Below are 16,428 nucleotides of genomic sequence, written 5' to 3' on the forward strand. Positions count from 1 at the left end.
TCTAGTAGTGTTCAGTGTCTATTGTTCCCATCTTTACGTCCAGGTGTACTTAAAACATTGTTTACTTTTAGGTTCTGCCTTCGAACATTTATATGGTCATTTACTGAATAACAATATTTTGGTCAATATTGCATTGCATATAGGATGATGGTCCCATAAGATTATAATCCCATATTCTTATTGTACTTTTTCTTTGGTTAGATACGTTTAGATATACAAATACTTACCATTGTGTTTCAGTTGCATAGGGCATTCAGTACAGTGACATCTTGTACAGGTTTGTATCCTAGGAGCAAATAGGCTGTAACATAATAGCTTAGGTGTGTAATAGGCTATACCTCCAGGTTTATGTAATATACTCTATGATGTTCACACAACAATGAAATCACCTAACCAGAATGTATCCCTGTCGTTAAGTGACATGACTGTATCATAAAGTAGAAAAATGGAGTAGAACAACTGGAAGAGATCTTTCAGTGTAAAAATAGAGTTAGAAGATATTCAGAAGAAATTCACACTCTGCTAATATGTAACTTTGTAGTGTCAGAGTGATGTAATAGAATTGAGGAAATGCTCATTGATATTTAAGTGAATGTTAGAAAATGTACTTTTTCTTCTAATTTCTCATAGAACAAGGATCTATGAATCTGCCAAAAGTATATCCAGAACGAAACAACTCTGTGCATGTTTTTATGGAGCGTTCATTTGTAGCTTTATTAGATTAACAAAGTGTTCTATAAGCAGCACTTCACACAGTTCACACCATGTGGCACATAGCGGGCACATGATGTGAACAAAAGAATAAATATAAAGAAAACACGTGATGAGCCCAGCCTTATAAGCTGGTGCAAAGTTGTCTACTCAGAAATAATAGTTAAAAAGTATAGTTGACCCTTGAACAACTTGTGTTTGAACTGCTTGGGTGTACATATGCATGGATCTTTTTCAGTAAGTATATTGGAAAATTTTTTGGAGATTTGGCATATTAAAAATTTTAGATGAACTATGTAGCGAGATAAGGAAAAAAATTTAAAAATATATGTCATGAATGTGTAAAATATATATAGATATCCTGTCATTTACAACCATAAAATATACAAAAATCTATTATAAGAAGTTAAAATTTATCAAAACGTACATATACACAGAGCATACGTGGTGCCATTCACAGTTGAGAGAAATGTAAGTAACCATAAAGAAGCAATATTAAATTGTAACTGCATAAAATTAACTGTAGCACAGACTGCACTACTATAGTAATATCATAGCCCCCTCCTGTTGTTACTTGCAGTGAGCTCGAGTGTTGTGCATGTCTGCTTAAAGTGCATTGTGATGCTCATCATCTCCTTGTGAGCAATTTGTCTTCCCAGGAAATTGCATATCACAATAAAAAGTAATTCCTCTTGGTTCTCATGCATTTTTCATCATGTTTAATATGAAACTGTAAACCTTGAATAACGCCAAGGGACCCATGTGAAGTGCCACTAGTGATGCTGCAAATGCTCCCAAAAAAGGAGAGAAAAGTCATGACATTACAACAAAGAGTTGATATGTACCATAGATTGAAGTCTGCAGCTACTACAGTTGCCCACCATGTCAAGATAAATGAATCCAGTGTAGGGACCATTATAAAAAACAAGAAAGGAAATTCCTGAAGCCGTTGCTGCAGGTATGCCAGCAGGCACAAAAACCTTGTACTTTTGTGAAATACCTTTTCATCTCATATTGAAAATGCGGCTTTTATGTGGATGCAGGATGGTTAAAGGAAAAGCACCTATTGACTAATATGATTTGAGAAAAAGTAATGTCATTACATGGCAAGTTAAAGCAACAAGAAGCTGAAGGATTTAAAGCTGGAGAATTTAATGCCAGCAAAGGATGGTTTGATAATTTTTTAAAGAGGCTTGGCTTAAAAAAATGTTCAGCTAACAGAAGTATTAATAACTTCTGCCAACCAAGAGGCAGCAGACGAGTTTCCAGATGCACAAGCATTGAGGAGAAACAGTGTCTGCCTAAACACGGTTTTAATGCAGACAAAAGTGCTGGAAAAAATGCCAGCAAAAGATATTTATTAGTAAGGAAAAGGATCAAGCACTAGGATTTAAGTCCAGAAGAGATAGGCTAACTCAATTGTATTGAGCAGAGGCAGTCAGGACAGCCCTCATCTACAAAGCTGCTAACCCTTGAGCCTTGAAAGGAAAAGATAAACACCAGCTGCCAGTCTTTTGATTGCATAACATAAAGGCCTGGACACTGGGAACACTTTTCCAGATTGTTCTATTGATACTTTGTCCCTGAAGACAGGAAGTACCTTGCCAGTAAGGGACTGTCGCCTTTTAAAGTTCTTTTGATATTGACCAACGCCCCTGGCTACCCAGAGCCCCAGGAGTTCAAGGCGTTGAAGTAGTCTAGTTGCCTCAAACACAATGGCTCTAATTTAGACCTGTAAGGCTCATTACACACAGTACCCTTTGGAAAGGATGGTCGTTACTATGGAAGGGACCACTGATAGAACATTATTATGAAAGTCTGGAAGAATTACCAATGAAGGTGCCTTCCTTGTGATAGAAATATCGTGAAAGCCAGTAAATCCCAAATAACAAATTCTTGCTGGAGACAACTGGGTCCAGATATTGTGAATGACTTCACAAAATTGACAATAAAGCCAGTCAAGGAAATCATTAAAGAGATTGTGGATATGGCCAAAAAAGTGGGGGATGAGGGACTTCAAGATATCAGTCTCAGAGAAATTCAGGAGCTCATAGATACCACAGCTTAGGAATTAATAGAAAATAACTTGATGGAGATGAGTATTTCCGAACCAGTGCCTGATCATGAGGAAGAAGACAGAGACGAAGCAGTGCCAGAAAACCGAAATTACACCATCTGACGGAAGAGTTCTGATTATTCAAGACTATTTTTGACTTCTTTTATAATATGGACCCTTCTGTGATATGTGTACTGTAATTAAATCGAACAGTGGAAGAAGGGTTGGTATTGTATGGAAATATTTTTAGAGAAAAAAAAACACAAAAAGTCAGACATTGTGATGTATTTCTGTAAAGTGACACAGTGGTGCCTGCCTCTCCTGCCTCCCTTTCCACCTTCTCCACCTCTTCTGCTTCTGCCACCCCTGAGACAGCAAGACCAACCCCTCCTCTTCTTCCTCATGAAGATGATGACGATGAAGACCTTTATGATGGTCCACTTCCACTTAATGATTACTAAATATATTTTCTGCCAGGCATGGTGGCTTAGGCCTATAATCCCAGCACTTTGGGAGGCTGAGGCAGGAGGATCACTTGAGGTCAGGAGTTTGAGACCAGCCTGGTCAACACTGTGAAACCCCGTCTCTATTAAAAATACAAAAATTAGCCGGCTTGGTGGTGCACACCTGTAATCCCAGCTTCACAGGAGGCTGAGGCAGGGGAATTGGCTTGAACCTGGGAGGTGGAGGTTGCAGTGAGCCAAGATTGCACCACTGCACTCCAGCCTGGGTGACAGAACAAGACTCCATCTCAAAAAAAAAAGTAAAGTAAAAAATATATTCTTTGCCTTATGATTTTCTTAATAACATTTTCATTTCTCTAGGTTTACTTTATTGTAAGAATTCAGTGTGGAATACATATAACACACAAAATAGGTGTTAACTGTTTCATGATAGTGGCTAGGCTTCCAGTCAACAGTAGGCTTTGGTAGTTAAGTTCTTGGTGAGTCAAAAGTTATACTCAGATTTCGACTGCGTGGGGGGTTTGCGTCCCTGCATTGTTCTAGGGTCACCTGTTTAATAGCACTGGGGTGATAATGCACATGTGTCCTTGTTAGAGAAAGAGCTCATGGGCCTCCTTGTGGTGTTGAGTACTGCCGATCCAACTATTCCATGCTACTTTTCTTTCCCTAGTTTTGTGAAACCCTGTTTCCTTGATTTTATTTATATTCTTTAGTCAGTTCTCAAAATCCTTTGAAAGTAGTTTGGAGGAAGGGAAGAGGAACCTGCAATCTCAGCAGTTACCCAGGTTTGAGTTCTGATTTCCATGGGTGATCCGCGTTCAGATTGGATGAAACCTGTGGCTTCAATTGTACCTAAGTGTGGATGGCACCCAATTACAAGTAGTTAGCCTCGAACTCTTTTTTGTACCATGGACTCCCATCTCCACTTGTGTCCCAGGAACTGGCTGAGAGCATGTGATAGTTTTCCCTCTAACTGAATGCATCATCTTTTGTCTTTGTTTGTCCTTGTGCCTGTCCTCTGCCCAACCACCCAAATGACAAACCTAGACACCTAAAATCTGTCATTTTCCTTCATAATGGCACCCATCCACCACATACCAAGTCCTTTTAAATAAGTCTCCATTCTGCATTTGAATAATTATACATCCTGATTGTCTTTTCACCACCTTTCCATTAGCCTTGGCCCTCATGACTTCTTCATTATTGGACTAATGAGCTACGAGTGTTTACCCTCCTAGTCCTTCTCCATACCCCTTGAAACCTCGTGCAGAATAAATGCAAATTAAACTGCTGTGTGTTAATGACACCCCGCAGTTTTCAGGATAAAGTCTATATGGCTTAACTTAGTTGTCTTTCATCTTCCCTCTTGATTACCTCAGTCTCTTGAAACTTTCTCAAATATTAGTAACATTTCTTAAAAACTTGCTACTTACAGGACACATCCTAAGCAATTTGTCATAATCAAATGAAATTTATGGGGAAAAAACAAAACAAAACAAAACCTATCACTACTGAGCCCAGAGGAGTGAAGAAGTTACCTAGGGCCACGCAGCTGGTGAGTTGTTTGAGGCTGACTCATCTTGAGAGCTCATTCATGATTAGCAACCTTGTGGTAATAGAATGAGTGGAATTCCTGGCAAACCACAGGATAAAGTGTCTCCATCTCCATTATTCTGGGTCACTTGTGTGGACGTTGTCTTGGGAAGCAAATGAAGGCAAGTAGAGGCTTTGGCTTTCCTTAGAATAGATTTTCTTTAAAACTTAAAATTTCTAAACTCTTTGTGCTTGACTAAGTCCATTAGATGGCGCTAGTATTTACCTTCCAGAAGATTGGCATTAAATTTCAGTATTAAAGCAATTTGTGGATTGGGGGAAATATTTAACTTGCAAGTTATTTCTTTTACCTGTCAAATATGGGAGTGAAAAGATGGGCACACAATATTTATTCTGTGTTCGGTTTTTTAAGAACAGTGCTAAACAGGTTATACTAATGAAGAGTTGATAAAAATAATTTTATTATTTAGTTACTTTTTGAATAAACCTGCCAGTTGATTAAAATGAGCCTAATTCAATCAGTATTGTATTGCATACTGAAGATAATTTAGGCTAATGTCAAGGACACCGTTATCTCTCCTTTGTAGAAGGTGTTGAAATAATGAGAGTAGCAAAAAAGGAGTCAGAAAATGAAGTTTTTCATCTGTGCCCCTGGGTGGATATTTAAAAATCACACCCTTCCTTTTTGCATGCAAATTAAACTGAAAGTCATTTTGTACTGTAATATTAGCCTTACATTTTACAAAATAAATTTATTGAACTTTGATCTTTTGCTAATATTGGTTTGTGGTTGTCAGAATGAATTTGAGGTTTTCATTGTGTGTCATTTTCACCTGGACTTTCATTCAGAACTTGAAGTGAACAGAATTGGTGGGTTTGATATATCTTAATTTGAAAATAAATCACTGTTAAGCAGCAACTCCTAGTTCTACTTTCTTCTTTTTTTCTGAATCACTTTTTTCTTCTCTATCTACCCTCCCCACTCCAGTCCGTGTCTTAATAGAATCATCTGAATTCCTTTCTTCCTTTAAAGTAGTTAAACTGCCCTCTGTTTTTCTTGTGATGCTTTTAGATGGAAGCTAAGTCGTCGCTGAGGGTCTTGTTCAAATTGTGAAGTCAGCAGGTAAAGGGATTATGAACTCCCAAGTGAGTCCCCTATACAAAGGGCAGGTTGCCTTGGAAACAAGGCTAGTTCTTAGAGTTGGAAATACCATCTTGTCTTTAAATGCCAGGGCTGGTGATGTGCTGACTGACCCCTGCTGCATCATCTGTAGACCTAACATTGTGCGGAGAAGTTTTCCATGACTTTGTGCAAATTGCTTAACTGCTTCCCAGTTCTGATTGATTGGCCAAAGCCACAGCCAAGTTTTCTTTTCTAGTGCTTCTCATTTTAAATATAATTTGCAAAATTTAGGACTAAGGAAGTGATCCTTCAAGTTTCTATTTTAGAATGAAAAGTTTTCCACTACTGATTGCCAAAAAATAAAGTATAAAGTTTACCAGATTTGAATGGCAAGAATTTTAGTGATGAGTCATTTTTTACAAGTTCAACAATGGAATGAGTGATGGGTTAAGGAAGCCCAACGAGGGAATGTCTCGGTTCTGTGAGATGGTGTTACTTGATGGTAGAGACGGAATTATCCTTGTTTCTGACGACACTGGATATGAACTGTAGCAGGGAGCTCAATGGTACAAGTTGGTAGGAGGAGGCAGTTGTAGCTTAAGTGGGACTCCTGCTTTCCCTGCATCTAAACATTCGTAACTTGCTGGTGGCACAGCAGGAGGAGGGTTTGAGGGTGGTGTGTGGGTATGGAGACAAGGGCTCCCCACCCATGGAACCAAGCCCTGGTTTACTATATCCAGCTAGCTGAAGAGGTAAAAAGACTAGAAAGAAAGGGCCTTCCTAACTAAGGATCTCAGCTCTGAAAGACTAGAAAGGAAGGGCCTTCCCACTAAGGATCTCAGCTCTGTTTTTGTGGACTCACCAGTGGAGGCAGACATTCAGAGGAGCAGGAGAGCAGGGCATGCTCCTGTCTGGTCGTAACTGTCCTGCTATGTTTCTGGGTTATGCATTCACATTGGCAGCTTTTCATGCCCTGGGACCATTATAGCGTAGGGACTGGGGGAGATTTCAGGATGTGACTTATGCCTGGGAGTGAAGGGAGTGGTGTTTAGTGGCGATTAGGAAGAAGGTGGAAAGTATTTCACCCCCAGTTGCTTGCTCACTAACGTTTAACATTGTGATTGGTGCTGTGGGTTTTGGTGGTGGTTGTCTTTTAAGTACAGTTTAGAGAGGCTGTGTGTGTGTCTGTGTATGAGAGAAAGAGAGATTTTGGTTTATCTCGTTAAGACCTATCTATTTCCTACATGACGTTGGATTTTTTTTTTTTTTTTTTTGATATGGAGTCTCTCTCTGCCACCAGGCTGAAGTGCAGTGGTGTGATCTTGGCTCACCGCAACCTCCATCTCCCACGTTCAAGCGATTCCCCTTGCCTCAGCCTCCCGAGTAGCTGAGACTACAGGTGTGTGCCACCACGCCCAGCTAATTTTTGTATTTTTAGTAGAGACGAGGTTTCACCATGTTGGCCAGGATGGTCTCCATCTCTTGACCTCATGATCTACCTACCTCTACCTCCCAAAGTGCTGGAATTACAGGCATGACCCACCATGCCTGGTGGACTTTTGATTAATAAAAATATTTTGGCCGGGCACAGAGGCTCATGCCTCTTAGAAAAAAAAAAATCTTTTTTTTTTTCTTTTAAGCAAAATCCCTACTTCAGACTATGTTGTTAATTTAAAGAGTTACTATTGAGGGATTCTCTTATTTATCATTTGTTAGTGCAGGCATTTCTGGATACACGTAAACATATGAATTGTCAAGCTAAATTGTTCACAGATTAGAACACTGTGCTGTTGACCCCTGTTTCCACGTTACTCCCTCTTAGATATGTTGGAAGGTTGGCAGAGTGGCAAGGCTGGAACATATACCCATAGGTGAGGTACTGCTCTAATATCACAAACCATGGGGCTAGAGCCTGAGACGGGTTTGAGGTCGAGTTTCCTGGTACTGTGTACGAGAAAGTCTATCCACACTTTGCCATTCTTGGCTTAGCCAGTAGGAACATTCGCTAGTCTTTAATGTGCTCATGGTATTTTAGTGTTCTTTTCTAAGTTTTAGGTCTTTTTTATCAGACAGTATATACCCTTCTTAAAATGCTGATGAAGCGTGGAATTAATCTTGCATGCATAACATTTAAAGTTTTCCAATGGCAAGCTTGAGATTCTTGTTCTGTAGCGAGTTTTTATTGGTATAGTTTGTATTACTATGATTACAAAACATCATTGGTTCAAATATATCCTTTTGTTTACTCGTCCAGTTAAACACTAGCTCTATTTAAATGAGTTTTTAATGAACCATGCTAGCAAGTAAGGCTCAGAGAATGAATGATTAAGGATTTAGTATTGTCTCTGTGTCATTAAAGTAAATTCAGTCATCAGAAAGCTTACAAATTGATTTTTAGTTCCCTTTTTGTTGTGTCTACATAATAATTAGTTACTACATCATTACATTTGCTTCTGAGATTATTCATCTTGCCCATTTGCCAGTCTTACCATGTTCTCTTTGAGGGAACACTGCATGTGTTCATGATAAAATCACAACTCGTGCCACTTCCTCCAGTTTGGAGTCAACCTATCTGTATGTGATTAGCCCATTTCTGAATTATTTTGTTCTGTCTTACTGTGCTATCCTACTTTTTATTAATACTTAAGCAGTAGTGTAATGTAGTTGTAACCTCATGGGTGGGTACCAGTGTAACAGTGGCACTCATGATAGAGAGTAGAGCAAGAGGGGTTTATATTATATTTGGCAGGTGGGTCAGTTAGCTGATGGCTATACGAGTTTGCATATTTTCATTGTGGTTTGTGGTTGACATACTCAAGGCTATTAGTTGAACATAAGTCTTAAATTGGGAATCTAATTAGTCTGAAGGCTCAGTGGATGATAGACTATGTCACCCTGAGGGACAACAGAATTAAATTTCAGCTCTGAAATGTAAGCATCAGGGCTAGGGAGTATCATAGGTGAATATCTTTCACTGTGGTTTCCAGATGCAGTGGAATATCTCTATTAGGCATGAGTGTTCAAGAAATACTTTCTTCTTAAAGGATGGCATTAGCTCTTGTGGGACAGGTCTCCCTTTGGCAATTGACAGATAGAAGCTTATGATGGTGGTGGCCTCCTGAGTTGTTCAGGAAGCAGCGGGAATGTTCTGCCCTCTCCTGCATGATGTTTTGCTGGAAATGGCTTTATTAAAGATTGATCTCATTTAGCTCCCTTTCTTATGTTGGATAATACACTGTGATAATCTACAAAAGCATGTTAGTGTTTGGTTAGTTTTTCTTTTATGTAAGTGCCACAGGTTATCAAGTGTGCTTTATGGGAGACAAGTGTAAATGAAATCTTAAAAAAAAAAGAGAAAAAGGGGAATTCAGAAACTCAAATACTTGATCTAATTTATAATATTTTTGGACATCCTTGAGTGAAAGGGCAGAAGAATTTAAATGTATTGGTAGGTATGATCCTAATTATAGAAATCTATAATTTATAAACTATGGAGAGGAAAAGTGATTTTTGAATTAGTGATAGTTTAGAATTATACATCATGGAACAGCCTGACTTCAAACTTAAAAAATGCATGTATCTCCAACTCCTTTAGTTTTATTGTTAAGTTTTTGAAATTTATTTCATTATGCTCTAGTTCTCCCATATCTGTTGAATTTTCTTTCTATTCTCTTCTGTCACATTCTTCTTTATGGGCACATCTGCCCATGACATCTCCCTGCCGTCCCTCAAACACGCACTTTCTGTGTTGTGCTTCTTGTTGACTAAGCCGCTGGATCTGGCTTGACTCATGGAGGCTGCTCATGTTTCTTAGATGAAGAGAGGGTCATGGAGGCATCTTCAAGTTTATTCTTGTTTCTAGTATTCTCCAACATGTTTTGTACTTTATCCAGGGCCAAAATACGATGCCTTTTTAAAAGAATTAAAAGTCTTTATTTCATAGGAAAACGATTCCATATATTGACATTGAGTATCCAATGACACCCATCATAATTGACTTTCCCTGGATATGTCTAGCTTATACATGAAGAAAGCAATGGAAAGTGAGAGATTGCTCACAGGGTGTCACAATAAAATGGCTTCTCAAGGTGTGTGGAGTTTGAACCTAGAGGTCTTTGAGATTTCACTTAGACTTGGCTTAAATCAGCTTTCATTTTCCTGTATGAGGGTAGAATCTGCAAGTTCTTTGATCCTTTTAAGCCCTCTGTTTAAGACTGAGTGATGGCACCAGCAGGATGAATTGTCTGTGATGATCTTCATTACCCTTAGATATGTTCAGAAAAATTTTAAGTGGTGTCATCAAAATTGCATTAATTTGGTAAAGGCAGGTTATTACGTTTGATTAATCAAAAAGGAACAGAATCCTATTCACAGGTCTGCAGATAATCTTAGTTTGTAGCCTGCCAGTGGCCTGTGCTGTGGATATGTTAGATGCTCCAGAGCAGGAAGATTTGGAGAAAATAGGATCTTTGACTTGATTTCCCATCTCAAATTTATTCTGTGTTTATTTATATGCTAGTCAGATTCATCTCTCTGCGGCTCAGCTTTGCTTCCTGTTAAGTGAAATAATAAAAACGACTTTGTGTTTCTGTGGGGCCCTCTAGAGGAGGATGTAGAGCGTCTGTGGAAGGTCTTCATTTTGTGCCATATCTATGTTGAACATGCATTTTCTAGCATGTTGTCCTCTTTCCGTGTCCTTTTTCCCCTTACTATTCCTGTGTAGATCCAAGACACAGCGATTGAGCTTTGCATCAGTCTTCTTTACTCTTGAAACTAATTCTCATATTTACAAAAGTAGAACGTATTTATCAACCATCACAATATAATTTAATAAAAGCTCATAGTAAACGTGCTTATTGTGTTCTGGAAGTTGTATACCTTATCTCTTTATTTGTCCTACATCTGGCAGAGCAGGCATACGTGGCTGAAAACAATGCAAATTCATTACCTGGCAATTCTGCTTGGTAGAAGGCTGACATGGGTCAGAATGGCATAAAATCAATGTGTTAACTGTGCTCCTTTCTCGAGGCTCTAGGGGAGAATCCATGTCCTTGCCTTCTAAATGCTGCTCACTTTCCTTGGCTCATGACTCCCTTTGTTCATCTTCAAGGTGGGCAGTGTAGTATTTCTCTGGCCATCATCACGTCTCTCTCTGGCCGCAGCCAGGCATGGCTCTCCATTTTTCCAGACTTATGTAATTAGATGGGGCTCTACCTGGATAATGAAGGATAATCTTTCCATTTTAAGGTTCTTAACCTCCATCCTGTCTGCAAAGTCCCTTTTTCATAGAAGGTAACATTCACTGGTTCCAGGAGTTTGGACGTGGATAACTTTGGGGGACCATTATTCTGTCTACCCACAACCACCATCCTCTTTTCCAAATGAGGAGAGTAAGGTCTGGAGATGTTAGAGAGGCCACTGGATTTACCAACAGCTACCCAAAAAATAAGGTCAGAGCTGGCTTTGAATGTAGCTTTCTCTGATTCTATATTGCTGTTAGCCACTTTGCTACATGCAGTTGTGGGCTTTCAGGTCTTAATTTTACCTATTAAAGGGACTTCCCTAGATCCAAGGGTTTTATAAGCATTTCTGTGTGATGTTTCTATAAGAGGTTTTCTGTTGGGGAGTTCTGATGTTTCATAGTTAAAGTGACTTGTCCTGAGGTAGGGGAAAGTGGGTGACAATGTTTAGAGTTTATTTCTACTTGGGCTATTGTAGGTGTTATCCAAATTCTGCCTGTCTTTTCTCATGGAGACTTGATAGATGAATGGAACAGAAGAGAGATTAATAATTATTGCAAGGAAAAAAATGAACTTTCAAAATGATCTACTTTGTGGACAGCAGTGAAGATTCCATCTGTTAAATTAGAATTTAAGTAACATTTCACAAATTTAAAAGACTTTTCCTTTACTTTTTGAAGGGCATGATGGAGATTTTTAATATGCAGTTTTTTTGTGAAGGTTCTCCCCACCTTTTTTTTTTTTTTTTACTGTGTTACTATATGCATTCTTATAGAGTAGATTTTCTAAAATTATATATCTTTCCCAGTTTCACACAAAATTATTTCATATTGGGACCTGGCACTTAAATTTTGGTTTAAAAGAAAGCTGTGGAATTGTATGTTATTGGCATATTGCAAATCACCAACTGTGGTTCTATGTTTTCTAAAAATGCTGGAGATAATTATTGAAACTAATATATAAGTATAAGCTCTTCCATCATGTGGCATTTAAAGACTCATTCTTTGTAATTTTCAATCTGCATTTTCAGTTTGCAGAAAGGACTCGATTCTTGAGAGAACACATCATTGTGAAAAGTTAATAACAAAACATGAATTTCATTTGCTTCCAATTAAGCACCAAAATGTCAAAACTTAATATCTTCAAAATGCATATTAAGCCACACACCTTATGAAAAGTATGATGATATTAAAATCAAGTATAGCAATCCAAAATCCTCATGCAGAGCTTGAAATGAGTATTTTAGTTTTTTGGGGCTACAAAGGTACCTTGACTTTTATTTTTATTGCTCAAACTGAAACTAAAATTGCATGTTACTAGAAAGATGGGCTGGGTTGTCAAACTAGGGACCATGGGCCAAATTTGGCCTGTTTATTTTATAAATAAAGTTTTATTCAAATGTAGTCACAGTCATTTGTTTTTGTATTGTCTGTGGGTGCTGTTTCATACTATAATTAGTGAGTAGAGTAGTTATGAAAGAGACAGTATGGACCACAGCTCCAAAAATATTTACTGTCTTATTCTTTTCGAAAAAGTTTGCCCATTGACCCCTAATCTAGTGGAATGTCTGTGTCTCTAATACAGACAGACACTTGCAAGTCACTGTCAGATAAACTGATTTTACTATATATGGATGTTTTGGTGTATACGTATGCATACCTTTCCATTTTTTTTGTAACTATTAAGGACTTCTTTTCTGATTTATGTTGTTCATTATAAGGTTGAGTGGCCCAATTATTCATCCTACTGTGATTTCTTCATACCAGTTACCGTGGTATGTTATGAACCCTGGTACTGGTTCTTCCAGATTGTTTAATCAGCTGATTCTATTTATACGTCAGCAGGTTTCTGAGCTTCCTGTCTCTTAGTGACTGTACAATGGTTTTCTTTGTTGTGTCGATGATAAATGGATTGATGATATATAAATGTTCATGGAAATAGCATTTGTTCAAAACGACAAAGCCATTTATAAAATGAAGACTGTAATTATGAGTCCTACTCATATTCTGTACATTCGCGTTTCTGTTTTTGACCTGAGACAAGTGTTGGCCTTGAAAAAGCTTGGATTGGAGGCAGGAGAGGGGTTTATTTTGGTTCCAGTCATGGTTCTTTTCTTGGAAGGCTAAGCTGAGTTGCTAGGTGTGGGATTGAAGGGTGAATCTCCAAGGTGGCAGCCATTGTGGATCCTTAGAAGTTTTTTACTCTTTGGGATTTGTTTTCTATTTTATGTTATGTTATGTTATGTTATGTTATGTTATGTTATGTTATGTTATGTTATGTTATTTATTTTGAGATGGAGTCTCGCTCTGTTTCCCAGGCTGGAGTGCAGTGGCAGGATCTCGGCTCACTGCACCCTCCGCCTTCTGGGTTCAAGCAGTTCTCCTGCCTCAGTCTCCCGAGTAGCTGGGATTACAGAAGCGTGCCACCACACTCGGCTAATTTTTTATGTTTTTGGTAGAGATGGGTTTCATCATGTTGGCCAGGCTGGTCTTGAACTCCTGAACTCAAATGATCCACCCGCCTAGGCCTCCCAAAGTGCTGGGATTACAGGCGTGAGCCACCGCGCCTGGCCTACGCTTTGGGATTTATAAGAAGTATATTAGCATTTTAAGAACTGTATTAGTTATAAGAAGACATAGAGTACTTTTTTATTTTTATAGCTTTTTAAAATATAACATTTAAAATTTTTAATTTGAAATAATTTTATACTTCAGAAAAGTTGGAATAATAGTTACAGAGTATTTCCATATACACTTCATCTATCCCTAATGTTAACATTTTACATAATCATAGAACAATTATCAAAAGAAAGAAACTCACACTGAGTCAGTACTGTCAACTAATCAGATCTCATTAGAATTCTGCCTATTTTTTCACTAATGCCCTTTTTCTATCCTCCCACTGCATGTAGTTCTCATTCTTCCTCAGACTCCTCCAATTTGCACAATTTCCTCGTTCTCCTTATTCTTTCTTTTACTTTCATGACCCTTGATACTTTTGGAGAGCCTTATTTATGTTTCAGAATATCCCTCAGTTTGGGTTTGTCTGATGTTTCCTCACGATTAGATGGACGTTATACATTTTTGGCAAGAATACCACAAAAGTAATGTTATATACTTCCCAGTGCATTTTATCAGATGGTACTTGATATTGCTGCATCTTACTATGAATGACGTTAACCTGGGTACAGCAGTGGCTGCCAAGTTTCTCCACTTCAACGATATTACTGTTTTGCTTTTTAGTCAAAATGACTCTTCTGGGGAGACATTTTGAGCTATGCAAATATCCTGTTTATTATATTCACACCCATTAATGTTAGTATCCATTAGTAGATTTTACCTGAACAATTTTTACTGTGGAGGTTGCCTAATGATGATTTCTGTTGCCATCATTCCTTCTATTTATTATTTGGAATGCTACAGCAGGGAACAGCTGTTTATTCTCTACCATTTGTTTGTTCAATTATTTATATCATTATGGACTCATGGATTTTAGTTTATTCTTTGGATAATGATCCAATGCCAGTATGATTTCTTTAGTTTGTAAGTTGACTCAGCTTTGTCCCTTGGGAGACCCTTCAGGTTGACACCTGCTTCCCTTTGATGTGCCTTCATCATTTTTGAGTACCCCTTTTTGACATCACAAGGCATTCCAGGCTTACCATGTGTTTCCCTGACCACAGCCCTGAAATCAACCATTTTTCAAGGAGCCCTTGTTCATTAACTGGAGAATGGTATTAGAAACCACAATCTGGGTACCAGGCATGCTCAGTGGCACTGGGGATGCCATTGTTTCTAGGATCTCTGTGTGGACAGAGCTGGGAACTCTTTATACTCACACATTCATTAACATTTATTGATATACTTACCCATTTGTCAGTGTATTTACTTAACTATGTAGTTATAAAAACTGTGAGTTTGGCCGGGAGCAGTGGCTCACGCCTGTAATCCCAGCACTTTGGGAGGCTGAGGCAGGCAGATCAGTTGAGGTCAGAAGTTTGAGACTGGCCTGGCCAATATGATGAAACCCTGTCTCTACCAAAAATACAAAAATTATCTGGGTGTGGTGGCATACGCCTGTAATCCCCGCTACTTGGGAGGCTGAGGCAGGAGAATCACTTGAACCCAGGAAGTGGAGGTTGCAGTGAGCCGAAATCGTGCCATTGCATTCCAGCCTGGCGTCTCAGTGAGTCTCCATCTCAAAACAAAACAAAACAAACAAACAAACAAAAACTGAGCTCATACTGATGTCCTGGATTCCATTCTGAGCACCAGTTTATTCTAGCTTTTTCTTCTCTGTAACTTCTGTTTCTGACTGTGAAAACATCTGCTTTCATTATCAAAAATATTTGCACTCTTTTGTTCATTCTTGGTGTGTGTGTGTTTGTGTGTGTGTGGGGGGGTGTCGTAGAGTAAGAATTGCTAAAGAGAAACAAATTTACTAACTGGAATATTTGTATGACAGGTTTGTCTTTAGCATGTATCTTATGCACAAATGAGAAGATACATGTTTAGTTTTTAATATCCCCTTTTTATGTGAATAGTAGTTCATACCATGTGTGTATACACACACACAGATATATATGTATACTCATATATATACACACTTTTGCATTTTTCTTTTCCATTTAAATATATATCCTATATTTTTAAGAAGATTTATATCTGTCCCTGACTTAGCATGCTGTGATAGCAAACAATTTTATTATTTTTTCACCCATAGACTTTTGAATGTGAAATGTACGACTTAGAATTATACAAGTAAAGCATCAAAATTAAGGGAAACACTGTTTCTTTGAGGTTTTTCTTCCTAAAACTTACCATTCTAGGGTCATTTATATCAGTATTTTTGCACTATAGAATTATGTCAAAATAGTACAAAATTTTGGTAGTTAATTAAGTGCCTTTATTTATAAGTGCACATTTACCTTTCATTTCTAGCTGGTAGCAGTGTTTGATGAGCAGGATCCACATCACGGAGGTGATGGCACCAGTGCCAGTTCCACGGGTACCCAGAGCCCAGAGATATTTGGTAGTGAGCTTGGCACCAACAATGTCTCAGCCTTTCAGCCTTACCAAGCAACAAGTGAAATTGAGGTCACACCTTCAGTCCTTCGAGCAAGTAAGTGAAAGCTCTTTCTTCTCTTCCATTTCGTCTTAATTTACAGGAATACCAACTTTTGTTATTCATCCATGACCCTGTAAATGGAATTAATTATCTGTTTTTTTCAAAAATTAAGTTTAGGACCCAGGCAAATGTCCTTTGCAAGAGAAGTAGGCA

General features: G+C 38.3%; 1 protein-coding gene across 42 annotated transcripts in view; it reads left to right on the forward strand.

The window, feature by feature from the left end:
* Positions 1-16,428, forward strand: part of PARD3 (par-3 family cell polarity regulator) — a 705,875-nt gene that overhangs the window by 278,329 nt on the left and 411,118 nt on the right. For all 42 annotated transcript variants that reach the window (XM_055352954.2, XM_055352955.2, XM_031015292.3 and 39 more), the window contains one exon: positions 16,089-16,269. In XM_055352954.2, coding sequence (XP_055208929.1) covers positions 16,089-16,269 — 181 coding nt within the window. The remainder of the gene's footprint in view (positions 1-16,088; positions 16,270-16,428) is intronic.

This window comes from Gorilla gorilla, chromosome 8 (genome assembly GCF_029281585.2).
Source record: "Gorilla gorilla gorilla isolate KB3781 chromosome 8, NHGRI_mGorGor1-v2.1_pri, whole genome shotgun sequence".
Classification (NCBI taxonomy): Eukaryota; Metazoa; Chordata; class Mammalia; order Primates; family Hominidae; genus Gorilla; species Gorilla gorilla.